General features: G+C 39.6%; 1 protein-coding gene across 2 annotated transcripts in view; it reads left to right on the top strand.

Annotated features, from left to right (window-relative positions):
* Positions 1 to 14,343, top strand: part of LOC134539555 (targeting protein for Xklp2 homolog) — a 99,158-nt gene extending 84,815 nt beyond the window's left edge. For both annotated transcript variants that reach the window (XM_063381692.1, XM_063381693.1), the window contains exon 12: positions 10,689 to 14,343. In XM_063381692.1, coding sequence (XP_063237762.1) covers positions 10,689 to 10,877 — 189 coding nt within the window. In that variant the 3' untranslated portion in view covers positions 10,878 to 14,343. The remainder of the gene's footprint in view (positions 1 to 10,688) is intronic.
* The last annotated feature ends 8,415 nt before the right edge of the window (positions 14,344 to 22,758 follow it).

Genomic DNA, 22,758 nt, shown 5'->3' with positions numbered 1-22,758 from the left:
AATGCAAGTACCCACAAGTTGATGATGAAGTTTATACATATATAATGGACACAAGGAAATCGGGATATGCTGTGACAACAGAAATGATACAAGTCGAGGCAAATCAAATTGCAAGACGAATGAACATTCCACACACCGAATTCCGTGCCAGCTATGGCTGGATTTGCAGATTTATGCGCAGGAAAGATCTTTCAATACGTAGGCGAACTACGGTTTCACAGAAACTGCCAGAGCAGTTTGAAGAGAAAATGATGGCCTTCCAGCGCTATGTGATATCGCTACGAAAGCAGCACCAATACATGCTTTCCCAGATCGGAAATGCTGATCAAACTCCAATTTATTTCGACATGCCTGAGAGCACAACGATAAACCCAGTGGGAGACAGATCAGTTTCCATTAGGACGACCGGCGCAGAGAAACAGCGCGCCACTGTCATGCTCGTGATAACAGCTGACGGCCGCAAACTCCCGCCGTACGTGATCTTTGCTAGAAAAACTATGCCAAAGGAAAATATGCCGGATGGTATTTTTGTCCGTGTACAGATAAAGGGGTGGATGACCGAAGACTTGGTTGTCGACTGGCTGAACAAAGTTTGGAATTCGCGGCCAGGTGGTCTTCTACGTCAACGCTCCATGCTAGTGTTGGATAGTTTTAGAGGCCATCTGACGGAGAAGGTGAAATCGAGGGCTAGAGAAGAGAGGTGCGATCTTGTCATAATACCCGGAGGTTTAACTAAGATTTTGCAACCTCTAGACGTTGTTGTGAACCGGCCTTTCAAAACCCACTTCAGGAAACAGTACAGCGAGTGGATGAGATCTGTCGAACACACGTTGACACCGACAGGAAGAATGAAGAGGGCTTCCTTGTCTACTGTGTGCGAGTGGATTCTTGCAGCATGGCGTGCCATTCCTGTGGAAACTGTGGCAAAAAATTTCAAAGTGACTGGCCTATCGAACGCACTAGACGGCACGGAAGATGATGAAGTGTGGAAGAACCGCGGGGAAAGCAGCGCAAGCGAGAACGACACCGACGACCCTGACGATGTCGACGAGGAGGGGGAGTAGATGCAGATAATTCATTCTTAACAGAACATATTAACTGTATGTAAATATTTTCTACCTCTACCTACTATGCCTTTGGTGAAACGTGTTTACCTGCATTATGGTGATAAAAACGGTACGCTAAACGTGTTATGCTGTGCGTTTACACCATAACTATTGCGAGGTATTTTTGTAAACCATTTTTTTAATGTAACTTGACCATCACAGTTAAATTTTTTAAACTAACCTTATGTCTAAAACTGGTTTTCGTTTTTTGTTTACCGCTACCTAATTGTAATAATTTAATTTTGGATTTCTAAAACTACGACAAAAGAAACTATACCGGTAGTACGACAAGGAATTACCTATGAAACCTGGTACACGTACCATGAAATTGGTATTTCTAACATTCCTTTGTTTGGCTGGCTGGCTGGCTGGCTGGCTGGCAGGAGGGAGGTTAAGCCACGCCTCTGCCTCTCCCTCCTGCCCATACCTCCCTCATTAGAACAAAGACGCACGTCGCACTAGTGGTCAGTTGTTCCGTCAGCTGTTTTGTTTAAATCAAAATTTAATTGGCTTTTATATAAGATGTGGCGGTATTTCATTTTGCTTTTAATAAATGTTGGTTTTAATACCTGAAGAAAAGGATAATCTATAATTTTTTATCCTCCAAATTCGCGTAGAGGCCCCGCCCGCGTATACGCCCCGCCCGCATTTACGCCCCACCCCCCTTTTTGAAGTCTAAAATTTGGAAGAAGAAAAAAGGGGGCCTTTACGCGAGTAAATACGGTATCTTGCCATTGGTAATAACTTAGTTGAAAAACTACAGTCATTGCTTGTTAGATGCCTCACTTATGCCACTTTGGCCCGGGGCTTCCTGAACCTCTGCACAGACGTGACAGATGAGAGATGCAGGTCGAAGGAGAGGGTGTGAGTGGAGCTTGTCACTGGGTTCTTCTCTGTGGCTGCTGGGGGAGGCAACCCCTCATTGCAGACTCCCTCCCGTCAACTACACAAATTTTTTTTCTGGCTATGGCTCTCAGTTGTACACTACACCGAACAGTTGAACAACTGTCCTGCAACAATTTGATGTACAGTCAAACCTCTCTTAAACGACCCCTCATGGTTCCCAGGAATAGGGTCATAATAGATGTTTTCCGAAATTTTCAGTTGATTTCAAACCCCCCCCCCCCCCCCCCCCCCCTCCTTTCCAAACCGCTACTCGCTAAGAAACCAGCCGTACAATGGCAGGATGCTGTCACTCACAATGCTAGACGGCTTTGCTTTAAACCCACTTCAACCTTCATGACAAGTCCGTCGCCCTACAGGCCACCTCTAAAGAAAATATGTCAATAGACAGTTTATTTTTACTGGTTAGTTTACGTGTACGTTTTCTGCTTACCGTAGTTAAATACACTAGAACCCTGATGTCACGAACCCCGGATTTAACGAAGCAGTGATTTTACGAATACATTCTCGGGAACCGTCAAAAAATTGGACATTTTGACCAAATGTGAAAATCAGAAGAAAAATTAAAAAAAAAACGAAATGAAAGATCATTAAAATCTGTTAATTTTAACACACAGCGTATTTTTGTGTCGGCTTTAATACTTCCAATAATGTTCATGTAAGAATAACAAAAAAATAATGGGACAATTCCTTTAAAAATACGGCAGCAGTAGCTTGTGCAACGTAAGTGGGAGCGCGGGAATATAGTCTAGACAGGCTGGTGGCAGCACAGGCGGCGGATGCATGACGTCATACGGCTTACCTCTCCTTCCCTTGCCCAGACTTCAAGGTTCATCCCTCCCAGGAATACAAATCATCGTGTCTCTCTCCCCCTCCTACTTTAGCGTCCTTTGGCATGTGAAACTGTCAACATGCTTCCTCCCCTTCTCCATACTGCGTGCAACGAAAGCAAGGTTTGTATAGTCTATTTCTGGTAAAATGAAAAATTTTTAAGGGCCCCCGCAACAGCCATTTACCGTTAATTGTTTTGATACAATAAATTTGTTTGTTAGTTACACAACATTATTTCTGCTGGAAAATCACTGAAACTTCAAAATTTCTTTTATGGAAAAATTTAGCAGGGCAGTAAAAGTATTCATTTTTGCCGCAAATGAACTATACTCGCCCTTCCTGCCGGACAACATTCTCGGCGCGTGACGCATGGCAACTACAGTCGTGTGCCGTGCACAGCCACGAAAAACCTACGCGATTTCCAAACTACACTAGATATCGGACTGGAGTCTGTTTACGAAAAGCATTTAAGTATTTGTTAATGCCCAACTGGTTCTATTGAGATAAAATGGCTAAAAGGCATGTTTTTGAAGTTTTAGGTGTAAAAAACCAGTTACAGCAAAACCCCTTATTTGCACTTTTCATGGGGACAAAGTAAAAAAGTGTAAATAAAGGGAAAAGTAAGAAATTTGTTAAAGTTAATTAAAATAGTCACATCCTGCAGCGTTCATAACAAATACGGGCTACATTACACATACGCATTGCACCACGGTAAAAAAATTAAAAAAAAGGGCCGCAAATTGGAAATTTACCGTCAATAGCGCGCTGTGCGCGAACGTTCATTGTACTCAATCAGCTGTTGTTATGGCGCGGCTTGCTCGCCGGCTGGCTCTCTCTGTTCTCTGAGCTGCGCATGCGCAGTATAACTCACTCAACGCTCCGCCCAGACTCGTGACGTTCCATCAGCAGCCAGCCAATAGATGCGAGCTTAGCGGAAAAAAATATAAGCTCCACCTTCCGTGTACCAGTTTTGTCCAGTTCTAATACCAGTTTATTGGTATACGCACCAGTTTTCTCGCTGCCGTGACGTGTTCAAGTTTACGTTTATCGTGAAGTCTTGATACCAATAATTAATGATTTACGATCCCCAGAAATAAATGGTTAGTTTAAAAAATATGCGTCAACTGTACAATACTTCCGAAATTATAAAATACGTATAAAACACTTACCAAGAGTCCACTCATTTTATCATGTGAAATTTGTCTCGTACCAGTATTTCGGCTAAGTTGTGACACAAATACAGTATCAGAACTTAAAAATCAGCCACGTTTATACATTAGTGAGTTTACGTTTTTCCCTCGTGCATTTTAGATTGTCTCTTGCTATAATTACTCGGACTTTTACACGCCTAGGCTTAAATTATTACATGTTTAGAAATAAAAGCAACTTTTCATGTTATAAAATATGTATATTTTGCGATTTAAAATGTTTATTGCCGACTATAAACGTTACGTTTTTCACAATGTTTTTAGGCCTACTATGGTTGTTACATGACGTAAATAGCGGGATGGATTCGATTTTTGAAACGTAATTCGCGTGAAAGTATTGTATTGGACTAAATGGGAACTAAACGGGACCTGAAGAATATAGTGCAAATAACGGGAAAACGTAAATAACGGTAACGTAAATAAGGGGTTTCACTGTACAAATTTTTTGAAAGTATCAGAGGGAAATGCATTACACCTTTATCTTTATTTTTCCGCCATATAATGTTACGGTCACCGCTCAAATTTCACAGTTATCTGACGGGAACGAGCCTTGCACTTAGAGGTTTTACCGCGCTAGAACTACCACTGATCGTCGCTCTTATCATCCCGCTTCACTAACACACACGCTGAACAGACGGCACCCTAAAGCTGATTAGAGGAAGCATGTAGATATGCAAGGCAGGAAATTTTTCCAGCTTATCAACCAGGACCCGGGCAAGTCTTGACTATCAAGCTTTTTACATTAAAATATAAGAGACTTGTGTTGTGTAATTTCGGTGTTATTTAGCTGTTTTTCTTAAAAATCACTTTTTTCGTATTTTCCATATAAATTCACAGAAAATTTCGCGATTTACCATATAATCGTGGCCCTAGTTATTGCTCGCGCGAGAGGCGAGACGTGGAATGTTAGAAGAAAGATAAATGCGGGGGAGACAGACGGCAGCCAGTGTGTTTCCTGCGTGGGGAATAAGTGGCATAGCCTTTTTTTTTTATGCTGGGTGAAGCGACCTTTTTCTATCAACCCACGGGAAATGATAATTGCTTGAGCTGTCAAAATAAACATCGCTGCGGCAGTTAAAACAAGTCGAGGCGGGCGTGCATCCAGTCGGTCGCTGTGTATTGTCAACCGATAGTAATCAAAATCAAGAGAAATCCAGCAGGTAGCTTTGCCTTAACTGCGTACCAAACTAGACACTCGCAAAAAGCTAAACGTAAACACGTTGCCACAAAAACCTTTATCTGCACCCTGCCGGCAAAGGGACGTGGAATGGGGGTTGTTAAGCGCTGACAGCGGTCGACAGGAAGCACTCGGCTAGAGAAACGCAGTAACATGCTACTCACCACAAGAAACTTATTTTCTCTCAGATTTTCTTCGGATTTTAGGCAATTTTTTCACGGTTCCTCGAAATCGGGTTGTAATAGAGAGGTGGTCGCAATAAATGGGGTCGCAACAAAAAGGTTTTACTCTACTGTACTGAATATACAGCTCTCTAAGTGTATGAGTACTTTCTTTTATCGCATAATTGTCGCACTCGTGTAATCGTCGCACCCATATTTTAGGGCTTTGAAATTTGTATTAAAAAAACCTCTTGCGTAAACGTCGCATGATGTTTTTGGTCTCCCTATTAGTTTCAGAGCGCTTCATGTGGGTATTTGTTCCGTATAAAACGATGTATTTTAAAATATAAATCTAATTTATTCGGACATTACCTCTTACTTATTTAATTAACGGAAATACGAAGTTGTCTTGACGTTTAAATTATCTTTTAAAGATTTTTTTAAACTGTATAACCTTCATCGTCGCCGCGGTGTGCCGCTTACAAAAATGTAGCCAGCACTCGTTGCAATCATTAATGTTTGGTTTTGTTGCTTCCCGTATAGAGCGCGCACACGTAGCTGAATATCGATATCTCACCGATTGCATACATCACACGCGCTCTATTCGGTGCTGAGTTAACTCAGGGTGTCTACTAGGTCACGAAAGTCACGAATGTTGTAAAAGGTCCCGAAAAAGTCACAATTTTTAAGTATATATTGGTAAAAGTCACGAAAAAATAATTACAAGGCTAATGTGTATTTCTTGTGCACTGATCTTGTATATACCATATTTTTTGTGCTTTTGGCAGCTTGCATTTTCAGGAAAATCATCGCTTAAGATTTTCCCGCACAAAACATTTTCCCGTGTTTAGGCCAGTCCCGCCATTTTCGCCATAAGACGTTTACTTTAAATTCCCGTTTAAAATGTTGCTTACAGCTTCTATTCTACGTGCAACGTCATAAATTTCACATAGAATGCAGAGAAAATTTAATAATAGCGAGTTGCTCTTCTATATTTAAAAAAAAAAAAAGTCCATTTAAATGCTGTGAAAATGTAATTTATTCAATTCTCGTACCTTACACGCTTAAAAAAAAGATGGTATTTGTTCCGTGGCGGTCACGGCAAAGTCAGTTTCATTCTTACTCTACAGATCGCACATAATCGATTGCAGCTGTCAAGGCGTCAATGCGCGCGACCCGCGTCCATATCGATAAGTTGTTGGCCAAATGGCGAGCGCGAGCGTTCATAATCGAACTATTAGCGTTGAGTTCGATTGTTTACTGCTTGTTTGTGTGTACGAAACGTAAATTTATGTTTGGCTAGGATAAAAGAAAGCCAAAAATGTGTGATGTATTTTTGTTTTGTTAACGACTATGTTTACAAATTACAAAACAACAAAATCCCTAAATTACCGCCCTATTTTATTTTCCAACTGAAATCATTGTCGAAGAGGTTAAAGTGCTACGGAATGGAATTGTAATATTTTCTATGATATAATGTGCTGAAAATGTTTGCCAACAAATGTTAACGTGTTTTAGCGCTTAAAGTGCGACGAAAAATTGGCATGCGTGAAAGTAGATATAATTAATTTTATTATATTAAGTTTCAAACTAACCTTCATTTGTAGGCTTATCTTATGTCTTTATTTCCAGCACTTAGGCCTGTATATTTTGATAAAGAAAAGTAAACGTTCAATTTTTCATTTTATTTTTGATGTAAGGTATAGGTAGGGCCTGGAAAATTTCGGTGTTTTCAATATGCAAAAAGCGGTACTTTCACATTAGAAAAGCGGTGGTTTAAAGTCTGTATTTTCGTTATGCAATGGAAATTTTACCGGTATTTTAAATGTTGACTAAATTGTGCAGTTATTGAATATAATAGTTTACATATTTAATAAACAATCCATGTATACTAGGAATAGGCTAATATGCATAATAACAGCCAATTAAATCCAAAACAGTTACACAAAACAGACACGTTGCTATAGATGTTTGCAACTACAAATTTTTTTTTTTCCTGCCAATGCCACATGCTTAGCCGACTTTAGGTGTTTGTCAATGAAATCTTTTCTATCCCATGAAACTTTACAGTTGCAAAATTTGCACATCACTGTGCTATTGTCAGTACAATAAAACCCATGTTTCTGATACTGATATGCTCGTATTTAATGGAGTGGAGGAACATGGGGTTGCCACTTGAACAAACCCCAGCGCACAAATGAGAAGAAACTTAGTGTGAACTATACCCCAGATCAATTTTGAGCATCAAAACCATACACGAACACGGCTTATGTAAAAATAAGGTAATTATGCTGAAACACAAGACTTGGGTTAAAGGATACTTTAACCTTGTGTGGATCAAGTAGAAAACATTCGGCTATAAACGAAAGAAATAAGAACAATGCTATCCTGAAATGCTGTGACATGTTTTTGGAGTAGATAATCACAGCGACAGACCGACAGGATGCGCTCCCGTCCTTGCCATCAGGGATGTTTATTTTGACAGCTCAAGCAATTATCTTTTCCACGTCCCTTCGCAGCGTAAAAAAAAAGAGAAAAAAAACACGCTGACAGTTTCTCACGCAGAAGGTTGAAATAAGGGAGGGAATGTGTTGAATTGTTAGTTGGATGAGGAGGGGGGGGGGGTAATTGTTTTTACATGGTTTGTGGCTCTGGGAGGGATGAGCCTTGAAGAATTAGCAGGGGATGGGAGAGGTAAGCGTCGCGTCACGTCACGTATGACGTCAAGCCGCCGGGCGGGTAAGATAACATGACAGCTGAGACGGCTTTTCGTGCGATAGTGGAGGCGCCGAGCTCGTCTAGACACTGCCGCGTGGCCAGTCTAGAGGGGTGGTATCTATTTTTAGACGTCTTTTGTATGCCTGGCTGCTTACAGTACAGCTCTAGCCAAGATAAACGTGAACGCATAGAGCCCAACAAAGTATAACAGACTTGTTTTTCAGCCGATTTTACTCAAATTTTCGACTTTCTCTGCTTAAATTTTTCATGTTTTCTCAAAAAAACGGTCATATAAACGGAATGGACGCATCAGAGGAGGCTCGCATCGGCGGGATTCTACTGTAATGGTACTTTTCGGGGATATATTCGCAGTGTAATATAGAAATGTTGTGGTTTTCGCGAATGTACTTTTCGCGTTTTCATGCGAAATTCGCGCGAATTTTCGCAAAATTCGCGATCGCGAAAATTCCAGGCCCTAGGTATAGGCTACACTTAATTTTATAACATTTAAAAATTATACCATTTTGACAAGTTTCGTGGTCACACTTCAGTGGAAATTGTCATGAAAAAGTCAAGAAAAAGTCACTAATTTTTATTTTTGTAACTCAGTAGACACCCTGTAACTACATTTGATAGCCAGCACTCTGTCGTGTTGTGTACTACGGTAGTTACGCGTTTGTTCGGCTTGCATTAGGATCACAGATGGTTTTCTATTTAAAGTTGAAGACAGGTTTTAGATGTATGTATTACTTATTAATTTAAATTGTTTGGCGTGCTCTTTTATACTTCACTTTTTAAATAAACGTTCTTTCCATGATGGGTTTTGTTTTTATGAATCACTTTATCTAACAAAAAAAAAAATTCCTCATAATAGTTGCACCCCTACTTTTCAAACTTGATTTTAGAATAAAATGTGTGACGATTATGCGAGAAAACATGGTAAATACTAGATACTTTCTTACTTTATATTATGTTGGATAGTATACTTGTACAAACTGTTACATATGTCATTAAAAACAAATAATGATTATTAGTTTGTTAAACTACATTTATAAAGAGAGTGAATAGAGGCATTTTTTACTAACTTATTCATTTAACACAAATCATCAAACTAGATTCCAAATTAATAATATATAATTGTTTGAATAGCAATGGCAGTAAGTTGGACACAACGGGAACAAAAGTTTATCGTTGCCACTAATTACACTTCAGGAAATAAAATTGTGAAGTTCACAATTAAAAACAATATCAGGGATAGTTAAAATTAATTTACTAGGTAACTCAGGCCAGTAAAACACCTCTGGCAGAAGTCTTTTGTATTTTCACTGTTTGTCTGTATACCTTTCTGTGGCATCCGGGATTGTGTTCACGATTCCCAGTGGCAGTTAATTTGCTTAAAAACTGGCGGAACAGTGAAACAGGGTGGACACATCACTAGTTCCTATTCATATATGCCTCACCGAAATAACAACTGCAACATTGTTTGCAGACAATTATGTATGAATGAAACTGGAACAGATTTTCAGGTAAGCCTGAGCTTGGTGAAATTTTAACAAAAATGTTAATTTTTGACATTATTGATGCGTGTTGTCGTGCATGCCATTGGAGACAGATGAAAATTCCCTCTACCCTTTACTGGCCACTTCTCTCCGTTAGCGTTCGGGTGTAGGTAGCTGACAGTCACCATCTCAATGCTGCTGCGTGACCTTGGACTGCAGTCTCGCCTTGCTGCGTGAGACAAGGGAGGTTACACCTCTCCCCCTCACCACAACCTGCTTTCCTTTTGTGCCACCAGTCACTGCCATGCTTGTAAGCCGTCCGCCCGGCCAGTATCTTGAAGGGTAACGGTTCTTGACCGTCTGTCCGTCTATGTGTTCAGCCTGTCCTTCTAGACACCGGTGCAGCATGAAAACTAGTCTCACATCCTTAACTCAGTCGGCACTAGTGGTTGTTACTGGTGTGTGTCCAAGGAGCCAGGTTCAGTTACGTATTTTAATTTGTTGGGCACAATAGATGGCCTTGCACAGGAAACTGTGTCTCGACAAGTCATTTACTGTCACGTTGTGCACACACTGGCAGGGGAACCCCTGCCTTTATTTGCATCCTTTCATTGTTCTGTTGTGCCGTGACTGCTGCCATGTGGTCAGGTGTCTGCTGAATCCCACCGAGCGTCTCAACCTCTCGTCGTGCGTGCGTGCGTGCATTGATACATGTGTATGTGCCTATATATATATATATATATATATATGTGTGTGTGTGTGTATATATGTATAATATCTTTCCTTGAACAAAGAATATTTTGAATACTGGGGTTTTATTGTGATTTGAAGATATGATTGTCCATTGTTAACCGAAGTATATGATTGTCCGTTGTTAACGGAAGTTAACATATATACACCGTTTTAAGATTACTTTCTTGCCTGAGGCAGGATCAAGCAAGAGAGGCAAGCTGGTCGAGGTTGGCCGGCCTGTAGAAGGGGTCGTGTGCAAACGACGGTAAATTTAACAACCCCGGCTTGCCACGGCAGACTGCGTGTGCACGGTCGTCGCAGTTACAGCTGTGGTGGTGGCTTGTGTTGTGCAGCGGGAAGAGCGCGCGCGCCTCGAGGCGGAGGCGGAGGCGGCCGCGCAGCGCAGACTGGCCGAGAGCTTCCGCGCGCAGCCCGTGCCGCGGTTCAAGACGCCGCGCCGGCAGCTGGCCTACGAGACGAGGCTCACCTCCCACAAGTCCCCGTTCTCCCGTCGCAACCACTCGCGTCCCGACGCCCCTTAGCTCGCACAACAGGCGCTCACACGTGTACATATTTTTATGATCAGACATATTATTATATTATATTGAGTTTCAGTAAGAACTGACCCATTTTTTTCCCAACAGTGGTTAATGTGTAAGTATGTAATATATGAAACATGACCTCTCATCACCACCTGCATACGTGTACATTGTGTTCTTGTAAAGACGTAACGTGTCGTGTTGTGTTTGTGCAGTGTGTGGTTGAAGGCTTTTGAATCCACTAACAGCTGCCTTAGCGTTATCGTGTTAATGTAAGAGATGGTTTTCCTGTCAAGCTATTGAACTACTAAATATTAACGTTTCATTGAATTCTAACGGTAAAATTTTACTTGATATGTTCTTTAATTTCTCGCTTCTCAATGAGTAAATTCTGACTTGCGTTGCTGTCTGCGAGTGCTCCTTACCAAGGTTGTGTATGGCAAATATGTAGAGCATGTAAACAAATGCCTGAAAAATGGAATAATTGACTATATTTAGGAAATGTGGGTGGATACAAAACACAAATTGTAAACCATTGTTTTCATGGAATAAAATGTCTCTTAATGATATGTAGATAATCTTTTAGGTTGTACAAACTGATTCGGTTAATTAGTAATATTTGAACAAGATTGTAGCAATGTCAGGTTTGTAGTTTGTTTGCTGGGAAATAACTTAATTTACGTAGTATGTAAAAAAATTTAAGTGTGGATGTTCTCTCTGGTTTGTTTTTTAAATTCCTGACAAGTTTTCGTAAGAGTAATAAGATGACACTTTTTTTTTCCTTTGAAGTTTTAACATTGTGATTAAATGTTTTGTTTTTTTCCCGCTGATATTAAGGGAAATCTTCAATTACAGTGGAATGCTTTTTTTCCCTCTTATGTATGTTTAGTTTTTCAATAATTCTAATTAATTCAGTTGTGCCAAATATCGTGTGAGAGTTGTGACTGGTGAAAGTTGAAAATTTATTGTATAAAATGTTTACTGTTTATGAAAATGAATCCCTGAACTGAATAATGGACAAATGTAATCTCTTGATTCATCTCAGGGCAAAAATAATGTATGATGATCCCTGGAGAGTTATTTGGACCCTCTTTGTACTGGATTTATATTTTCTTATGTATTACATTATTTTGTATTGAAAATTGACTGGGCAATTTTTATTTGAAATTTGTGTTTATAAAATTACTACACAGTGTTTTGGTGTAAATTGGTTTTCAATTTCGCATAAATTTTCAATTGGTAGGGATCCTGATAAATGGATCATTGTAAATTTAGAGAAAAATTGCAAAAAAAAAAAATAACAAATTTTGCTGAATTTAAACATTTTCATGGAAACGTGAAGTTTGGCTCAAAGTACAGCTGTTTCCACGAGTTGATCGATGCCATTTCTGAAAACGTCATAGATGTGCAACACTGGAAACAGATATCAATGTTGTTTATGAACACCTCAATTGTGATACTTTATTTGTGACCGTGCTCGTTGTGCTGTGTTTACAACACAAAGTTATATATCTTGTATCTTCATATCTTTCGTTATTTAGTTAGTGACATGGTATTGTTTAGAAGAGAAGCTACAATGCATTTTAAATTTATACCTGGTTTTACATAACTTTTGTTTATTTACTTGAAGTGACTTAAAACGTGTGTGGTGTTTCTTCAACTTGATTTCCCGGAAGAATTCCTAACGAATGTGAAAAATTATACTGAAATAATTCTCGTTTGCAAACACTTCACGTTTTCAAAACTGAATAAATTGGGCCAAGAAATAATTGTTAAAAGTGTGAGAAAACAAGTCACTTTGTACGTTTAGTCCCGTCCATTACATTAACTTTAGTTTTTTAACTCAGTGTTTATAAATGTACACATTGCGTGATGTGAATTAGTGTACTGCTTTATTTAGTACATGCTAAGAAAATGCCCCCTTCCAAGGGGCAGCATTTCAGTCGCCCCTAAAATTTATTGATATTTTCTCATATCTAAGTCAAAAACCACAAAGTTTTCCTTGACTTTAGTTATTTTACAACTACTTAGTAATCCAAGAAAGTTAGACTAAAATACTTGGGGTTTAAAAAGAAATTATAAAATGGTATTATGTATTAATATTATTATTTTATTTATTTAATTGGCAAATGACTATCACTTAGATATAATAATAGTGGTAATGCTTTAATAATGTAAACACCAGGAACATAAAAGTTGTTCTCAAAATTGTCTGCAACAACTCAAGTTTTACATGATTAAGGACCAACTGTACATATTTATAGTGAATAGACTCAACTTTGAAGGTATTATTTCCGACCTGTGCTCAACTAGACCAAAATGATTTGCAGACTTGATCTCTGGATCCAATACATTGTTTTAAAATTAATTGACCTTAAAAGTGAAGCTATCATTTGAACTGTTTGTTACCTATGAAATGACTCTGTGTAATTATTGTAAGGTGTATAAAAAAATTTTACTTTAGTTTACAAATAGACATTAGGGTATTTCCTTGAGTTGAGAATATACATAATAGTGCAATAAGTTACATAAGTACCTAGATTGGTGCTTTCTGCTGAATTGATTATGTACCCTCTTTTATCGCATAATTGTGGCACTCATGTTTTAGGCCGTCAAAATTGCGATAAAAAACTTCTCGCATATACGTCGCATGTTGTTTTTGGTCCCTGTTATTATATCCCGAGCGCTTTGTGTAGGTATCTCTTCCGTATAAAACGATGTATTTTAAAGTAGAAACCTAATATTTATTTGGACATTACCACTTAATTAACGAAAATACGAAGTTGTCTGACGTGTAAATATTCTTTTAAAGGCGTTTTTAAACGTTATCTCCTTTATCTGACCGCCTGCGTCGCCGCGGTGTACCGCTTATGAACATGTAGCCAGCGCTATATGGCATCATTCATGTTTGGTTATGTTGCTTCCAGTATAGAGCGCGCACACGTAGTCTAATATCGATATCTCGCCGATTCATACAACGCGCGCTCTCTGTCAGGTTCCGAGTTAACTACATTTGATAGCCCGCATTCTTTCGTGGCAAGTGTGTACTACGACAGTTACGCGTTAGTTCACGTCACAGCTTCAAGTGGCTTGCGTTCGGGTCACAGATTCTGTTTTTCTATTTAACCTTGAAGAAAGGTTTTTGTTTAATGAATTAATATAAATTGTTTGGGGTGCTATTGTATACTCCACCTTTTTTTAAATAAACGTACTTTCCATGAACGGGTTTTGCTTTTATGAATAACTTTACCTGACAAAAATAAATTTTTACGCGTGATCATCGCACCTTTACTTTTCGAACTTGATTTTAGAATAAAATGTGCAACGATTATGTGAGAAAACACGGTAATGTGATATTTTAGTGGATGAAAACTACAAACCCATTGAAATGTATATGTAAATATGCTAGAGCAGATTCTACAGTTTTGATTAGCACATGGTACTATTTTTTTTTTAAATAAATTTCTAATATTTGTACAATTTTTCTTTTTCTTTATTTTACCTATTCCCATATTAAATGTAGGTTTTAAAAATATATATACATATAGTAGTCAGGTGAAAGTACTTGTTATTTTTAACCGACTTCAAAAATAGAGGAGGTTATCAATATTTTTTTTTTTTTTTTACCTCAGTACGTTCGACTGGGTGAACCGATTTTGATGATTCTTTTTTCATTTGAAAGCTGGTGCTTCCCGTGTGGTCCCATTTCAATTTGGTCCAGTTCTGACAATGGCATCCATGAGAAAACCATATAAGTCTTAAATTTTCATTAAATGTGTGGGCGACAAAAGGACGAATAACTCAATATCACGCCAACCTATTTCGATAATTTTTTTTTATTGGAAAAGACGTACTTCAAGGGTATTTTAATGAGAGTTTGGTTAGGTTCTGATCATGGGATCCATGACAAAGTAACGGAACTCTTCAATTCTTAGGAGCCTGCCATGGCGCTAATTAGCAATAGCAACATTTTTTTTTAAGTTTGTTGTTTTAATTTCATTTAATTTGGTTAAACGTGACTTCAAGAGGTAGTTTAAAAAACATGTCATACCTGTATTTATATTTACGAACTTAAATTAAAAAGTATAAAATAAATAATACTTCAGAGTCCCTAAAAATGAAAAAAATAAACAAACATTTGAACAAAAAAAAACTGACTTCAAAATAAACAATTCCAACACAAAATAATATGCACTAAAAAGTAAAAAAATAATTGTGTATTCTTCTACAACTTAATAATCAAATTACTTTTTCTACTCATCAATATGTATGTGCGATCTATGTGTTTACCACGCAAGAAGGTAGGTAGGTACCAACCCACTTCAAATATAACTCAACACATACCTATGAATAACAAACAATGATCAAAATGTTTTATAGAGTTCTCCTAAGTAAAATGAAATGAAAAATATTAGACTACTTAAAAGTCAATCAAATTATTACGATAATATAATGTAGTTACAATTATTGTTATTTTTGGAGTCGGTGTCAGCCAAGGAAAACTAGCATACTTGGCTGACACCGACTCCAAAAATAACAATAATTGTAACTACATTATATTATCGTAATAATTTGATTGACTTTTAAGTAGTCTAATATTTTTCATTTCATTTTACTTAGGAGAACTCTATAAAACATTTTGATCATTGTTTGTTATTCATAGGTATGTGTTGAGTTATATTTGAAGTGGGTTGGTACCTACCTACCTTCTTGCGTGGTAAACACATAGATCGTACATACATATTGATGAGTAGAAAAAGTAATTTGATTATTAAGTTATAGAAGAATACACAATTATTTTTTTACTTTTTAGTGCATATTATTTTGTGTTGGAATTGTTTATTTTGAAGTCGTTTTTTTTTTTTTGTTAAAATGTTTGTTTATGAAAGAATGAAATGCTATGTCACATTCACTGCCTCATGAAATGTGTTATTGCTAATGGTAGTATATTTTTGTTGTTTCAAATACTGTTAATAAAATTAAAATAATTCTTTTGAAGGAAAAAAAAAAATTTGGTTTTCTGCAAGAAAATTTCATTTTGGTGTTTGATATTGATGGTGTATTGGCTTCAATTTCACTGATATTTCAGTTTCACTATTCACAATATAATTTTGCCTCTGTCAATAACATGTGCACCATAGTAAAAAAAAAATTTGTGGATAAAAACTTGTTGCGACCTTAATAATTATGAACTATGAAATTTTTAGTATCTTGAACCATTTTCATTTAATTGGCAAATAAGTCTTTTCGTGCTGTGGGGCGGTTTTGTACTTTCACTGTAACTCCAAGCCCTTCCGACAGCTTTCAACTATGGGGAGAGTTTAGTTGAAATCTACGCGCTCTGCCTCTAAAAACTGCATCACTTACGCCACTCTTGTCTGCCTTCTGAGTGGCAGGGAGGTGAAAGATGAAGCATGTCTTTGGGGTGGGGGGGGGGGGGGGGGGGTGTAGCGTGTGCTAATGGAGTTTGTCACAGTCACTGCCACTTCCTTTCTTCATCCCGGTGCTACATGTTATAGTCGGCAAAGATTGCCCCTTCGACCTCTGCATTCTCAAGTCCAGGCAACATCATCGCAGCCTTCGCTTCTTTCACATTGCATGCGCATGATTTCTGAACGACAGCTTGTGCAGTGGTGGAATTTTTTTTTTTTTTTTTTTTTTTTTTTTCCCTCCCTTCTTCCTAAACTGCTGCTCCCTGTTTTCAAAGAGGTTGTGTAACTCAATCGTACAGAAATGGGCCCAGAATAGCTGTCTTAAAAACCGCTTGACCAGAAAAAGCTAGTGTTGAAATGTTAACTCTTCTGTCTTTGATGACTAAATTTAACAATTTCAGAATTTTTCTGCGTCTTAATATTAATGCAGTATAATGAGACATTAATGGAACAATTTCTTTGAAGTATTTATAAGACAAATGATATGATTTATTTATTTTTTATGATTATATCATATAAAAGCATTTATAAAATAGCTTTGCTTCGTGTGAATTATGTAAAGAAATAATTACACCGCTTTTAAAAAAAAGTGATTTCACTTTTTTTGTCTAATGGAAATGGATACTTTGGAATAGCATATAAAACACCTCTAATTTCCAATGGAAGCATAATTATGCTTCTTTTGGAAATTAGAGTTGTTGTTTATGTATATTATAATTATTTATGCCAAAACTTTTAGTAAGCAGTCATCACAAAGTCTTTTTTAAATAACTTATTGCATGTAAAAGGTTTTTTTTAACGTAATAACGTCTTGTAAATTGAAACCGGCTGCACGCATGAAAAAGCATGACTCATTGTCACGTTCTGCCTGAGCCGAGCGTGCAAATACCGGCCAACCACCGTGCGAGAAAATCTATAATATCAAACAGGTTAAGGTGGGATTTTTAAAAGAAGCAATTTAAAAAATTTGATTTATTTGTCCAAATTTTGTCATTTCAAATTAATAATTTATTGACATTGATTTGATTTCAGTTTATTTCTATAACTAATTGTTCGTGATTATATTTAAACAAATTATTTTAATTAAATTTGCAAAAACTAAATAATATTTGAAAATTAAAAAGTATGCAATTTTTCATCAATGTTTTCTTATGACATCACGTAAAATTATCATCCGTAAACCGACTTTACAGACAACCCCCATTTTTGTTAAAATTATAGGTAGTGGATTTTACTAGTGTCATGTCTTTCAAGCAAAAGGATAGCACAGATGTGAAGACCATATTCATAATATTGTAGTGAAAAATTTAGCATAAGCACAGAGTAACAATTTTAAGCAAAATTTGTGCACAAAATCCAAAATTTTAAGGCTTCTAATTAAAACTTCATGAAATTTTAATAAATTTCATTTGGAAAATATGTCATCTGGAATAAAACAATACCATGTACAAGGGTAAATATGTACAACTTATAACTGTACCAAAAAAAAATAACCAAGGAAATGGAATTTCACCTAGTTCTTATGATAGGGCCAATTTTAAAGTCAAATTTTGTTACTAAAAAAAAATATCTTTTTTTAATGAAGGACCTCTGTTATAAAAAAATACTTGGTCACTTTGGCCTTGGTGGTGACAATGATTTTATTGAAAGTTACAAAAACAAAGCGCCACCAACAACACCGTCCTTATAACTTGGCTACTTGGTTGGCTATGTCATCTTTGGCCTGCCGGGGGTGGCACTAGGTGCTGCCGATGTGGGCAGCATGGAGTTTTTGAAGATGATAAAAAAGAAGCAGAGTATAATGATGTCATGGTTTGAGCCCCACAGCACTACTGATGAATGCGGTGGTCTCCCATGTTGTCTGCCGCATCCACCGGCCACAGGGACATCGGTGTTGTCACGGTGGTGGTCAGTGCTGAACAATGGTATTAGTGGTTGGTGGCTCGGCTTGGCGAGTTGTCTTAGAAACTCATCCGCCATCTGACGGAGTGTGTCTGCGTGAGAGTCCTGTCCAGGAGTGTCTCTCATAGTCATGCAGGGAAGTCTGAGGAAATATGAGTAAGTGATCAGATGGGAATGAATCCAAACTGCACATGAGTAGGTGAAGTGTGAAATGACATACGAGTGATATGCGGTGACGCTGATTTTGAGTGGGGTGCCGAACGATGGTCTCAGTACGGCGGCCAGCTGCACAATGATGGCACAAGATTAGGATTGATTGTAGTCTTGATGAGGAATGAAGGGGAAAGCTTGATTTAGGGCGACCCTAGATAGTAGACTTGAGAAGCCCAGAAGAGATTGGGGTGGGTTGTGTTGGTAAGCATGTAGTCGGGAATAAAGGGTGGACTGGTACTTGGAGTGGTTCAGTCCGATGCAGTATGCGAGGGAGTTGAGGTTATACCAAAGCATCCGTCCGGAGACAGGAAGCTAGAAGGCAGGTGTTCATCAGAGACGTGGGCGAAAAAGAGGAGCAGACTCAGATGCCCGCCGAGATGGCTAGGTCCGGGGTGGGATGGCATGAGCAGAGGAGGCCGATGAGGTGAGGATATGTCAGTGGAAGCAATGTGCTGGACCAGTTAGGGTGGGGAATGGAGTCAAGTGCCCAGGCGAGGTTGGGTAGCACCGTGCCAGTGTGTTGACGCCTCGTAAATCCTAGGTCCACACTAGTGATAGCGTGAGTGGTAAAGTGTCAGGGACAGATGTCGAACTGATGGTGTGGAAGGAGGTTGAGAGAAATTAACCTGAAGGAGAAAGCACTTGTGGATAGCCATGGGAATGGGCATGAGAGTGACTCTGTAAATGACATCATTTGTTGAAATGCCTCGGCTGTTTTGGCAATGTCCGGCTATCCTCGAGTTTCGCGGGGATTTGAGCCGCCGTCGTGTTGTTCCTGTAGTCATGAAAAATCGGTGTGCTTCCAGCACATGGTAGAAGCTCGTATTTGGGGTACAAAAGGGCCCCCAGTGGACAAGCCTGGTAGAGAGTGCGGGGTGAGGACGCGCGGCTCCGGGGAAGACATCAACACTGCCACCGATACACCGTTGAAAATCATCTTGCTGCCATAATCTTGATGGAAGTCACCACGAGCCGAACTTAGAAAATTTCGTCAGAAATTTAAATCAGAAGTAGAAGTTGTACTTGTAAATGTGTAGTAGTTGGGCAATTGTAAATTGCTCGGATGAACACTACTAGTAGAGAGACGAGTGGTACGTCTGATTCGTACTCCAAGTTTGTGGAAATATAAGGCGTTAATGCATAGTGCGAGTGCGGCAGGCAGGTGATGACAGTGTGGCGTGACAATTACGACAATAAACCCAAACGGTAGTTTAACTTTTCATGACACTTTGCGATACAGTCGGACATAGTTTGTCGAAGTTTCGGTCGCCACCCAAGATTAAACTTTGATGCAGAATATGTAAAGGGGAAGTTATGACATTTATCATGGGACCGTGTTTTTTACGTTGGTGATTGAGGTGTGCAATAGAGACATGGGCGAGATTAAATTTTGAAAAATTAGAAGATCGTTCCTACAGACGGGACAGCAGGCAGTGAGAACTAACATTTCCTGGGCATCATTAATTAGGAGAACGACATCTGTGCCGCAAATTAGGGATTTTTTGGCACGGTTGACGCCACTCCCGCTGCCTGTCTAAGTTTTTTAAGTAATTATTAGTTTGGAAAATGATCTCGGGGGTTTTAACGGGGGTTCGGCCTCGTGGCTGCAGGCAGGAGCGCGTCGCGGTACGAAACCTACCCGGGTTGTTCAGGCCACCCAGGATGCCTTATAAATAAATGGTAAACTGATTGACACGACACTGCACTTTATTCAGAACCGTTACACTCACTGGTCCCAGTACTGGCCGCGTCTGTTGTCTGACCGCTGCGGCACGCGAGTCTCTATGCGTAAATGGTGCACGCGACCAGGATAGGTTGCAAAGTGGTATGTACGGACTTATACAGTGGCCGATTATCAACGTGAAAGATGCGGCGGATAGTTGCGGAGCTACTGTGCTGCAACAGCTTATGCAGGCAATTACGTTAACATGGTAAACGGCACATACAAACGAATGTTCTAAAGCTATTTGTAATCTAACCTTGACGTCGTCCGACCGAAGGCCATCCTAAAGCCCGACCTGCAACCGCCAGTATTCAACTCCGCTAACGGAACGCGCCCCTAGCCATGGCCCACCCGAGTCAGGCGAGCCACCAGCAGACAAGGTAGAACCCGGCCCCATAATAAACAGACCGACATTACAGCCGACCACGTTGCTAAAACACACACAGAATCTAAACAATATTACGTATAAATTAAAAGTGGCTTAACGAAAGTGCGACGTAGGAGTACCCGGACACTCACGTGTGTAAATGTGTCGATACGTGTGTGAGTGTCCCCCTGGCGGCCTTCTGCCTAGATTAGTTAATTAACCCATGTGACATAATTATTAACCCCTTGTGTTTCGTTATTACCCCCCACCGGAGCAGTCCGGCAAGAGACGAACAATCTCTGGTGTGACGTATAGTTTAAAAAACATAATTCGTAAACATACTAACTCTAAATTGTAGAAGGGATGAGTAATGTTAATTTAGCCTTAATAATTAATGTAGGAATTTAGCACCCTTAAAATCTCTTATTAACGTGTTACATTATAAAATAACGTAATGAGGTCAACCCTGGCGCGAGGGAAACCGAGCCTCGGCCGGACACTATGACATCACGCCAGTACAGCGCGACTCGCGGACCGGGGCGGACGCACGTCCCACGGAGAGACATCATCCATTGTCTGCATTGAACTCACTTCTGGTAATTATAGTCACTTCCTCGAAATCTCTTTTTATTAATCTCTCCGTGCGCACCCGGTCCAATTTTCGGTCCAGGACTTAATCCGGCCGCATAAATTTTAAAACCCCCTGCACCACAGTTGGTCTGCGGGGTAGTTTTCAGTATACGGCACGGGCCGCCTCCCGAACCACAGAACTTGAACTAAAACCAGTCGCCCCGGCGCTGACACCACCCCATAAGAGAACTTGGACGAATTTAGCTGCGGTCCGCGCTCCAATACAGTGGACACGAACACCGCCTCAAGACATTGATATACGGGATTGGCCGCCTCCAAACGCCCTCTCCCCTCTTTTGGGTAACCAGGCTCAGAACCGCCTAGTGCCACGCTAATACGTAACATTTTAGTAATTTTGTGCGACGCCTTGAACCTGGAACGTTCTTGAGTAAACTTGTGCGACGCGCCACCACGTAACATTCAGTAAACTTGTGCAACGCACCATCACGTAACATTTCTGTAAACTTGTGCCATGCCTTATTACGTAACTTTTCAGACTAACTTTGTGTAACTTCTGTATTGTGTGACGTCACCATCTGTACGATGTGGTGTGTAATCAACGGAATTACACCAAACCCACAGTCGCATGAATAAACGACGCACGTCATTTGTTGCATTACTTCAGCGCCTAATCAATTAGCCATACGACTCCCAAACACCACCAAGTAGGGAATTCCTTACATCCCACGCAACACCGCCGACGGTCCTAGTGGGCCACGCAGGGGCAATCGACCCCACGACCCACCTATCGACTAGAAACAGAGCTAGTCTGGCGCCCATCCGGAAACACTACATCGACAACAGCCATTCCCGCTAGGAGCCGCACCGGGACTCGAGCCCGAGACCCCGGACGACGGCAACCTGTGCCAAAATATTGAAGTCCCGAAAAGTACGTAGACCCGGTAAGATGGAAACATACACATTACAGTCACTTATTAATCAGTTATTACTCGGTTAGATTGTATGTATTTACATACGATGAAAGTTAATAGACGTAAATTAACAAGTAAGAATTCGACACACGTTGCTAAGAGTCTACGACGATAACGATTACTTTGCTTTGAGCCGAAAACTGCGTAACTCAATTACGCTGTCCTTAAACTCTGGACATGAACTTACGTAATAAATGCAAAGCTCCCTGCTGGGATAAAAATTAATTAGTTAACGAGTCGCACGAAATATCGTGCGACTGAGTGGGGTCAGCACAGAGCTGGTAAAAGGATTTGAAGAACTTACACTATTGCTGAGACTTGGATGTAGCGCGAAAGTTGATGGCTCTGTGTTCGCGGAGCGACTGACCCCTGCGAGCTCCCGATGTAACTGAACTCGAGACCGCCCTGCGGCCTCGCGCCTCGACACGTGCAGCGCGGGAAAACAGCTCCGACCAGTTTTGGACTTAACTGACATATTTCACAATATATGATTATAGAACAATTGGACATAATTTCCCTTGAATTAATTCTCTTTTAATTGTTATTAATATGATTGTTTTTGTTTTAACAGAATAATTACATATTTAATTAGGCGCATTGCCGCACCCGGTCGGGCGCTGTCGTCGCTTGGGTGTTCGTCGCGACGCACTTTTACACACTCGGCGGACATCACGCTCGGGTGTGT

This window comes from Bacillus rossius, chromosome 15 (genome assembly GCF_032445375.1).
Source record: "Bacillus rossius redtenbacheri isolate Brsri chromosome 15, Brsri_v3, whole genome shotgun sequence".
Lineage (NCBI taxonomy): Eukaryota > Metazoa > Arthropoda > Insecta > Phasmatodea > Bacillidae > Bacillus > Bacillus rossius.
The sequence above is the reverse complement of the archived record's forward strand: the minus strand, read 5'-3'. Positions and strand labels throughout refer to the sequence as shown.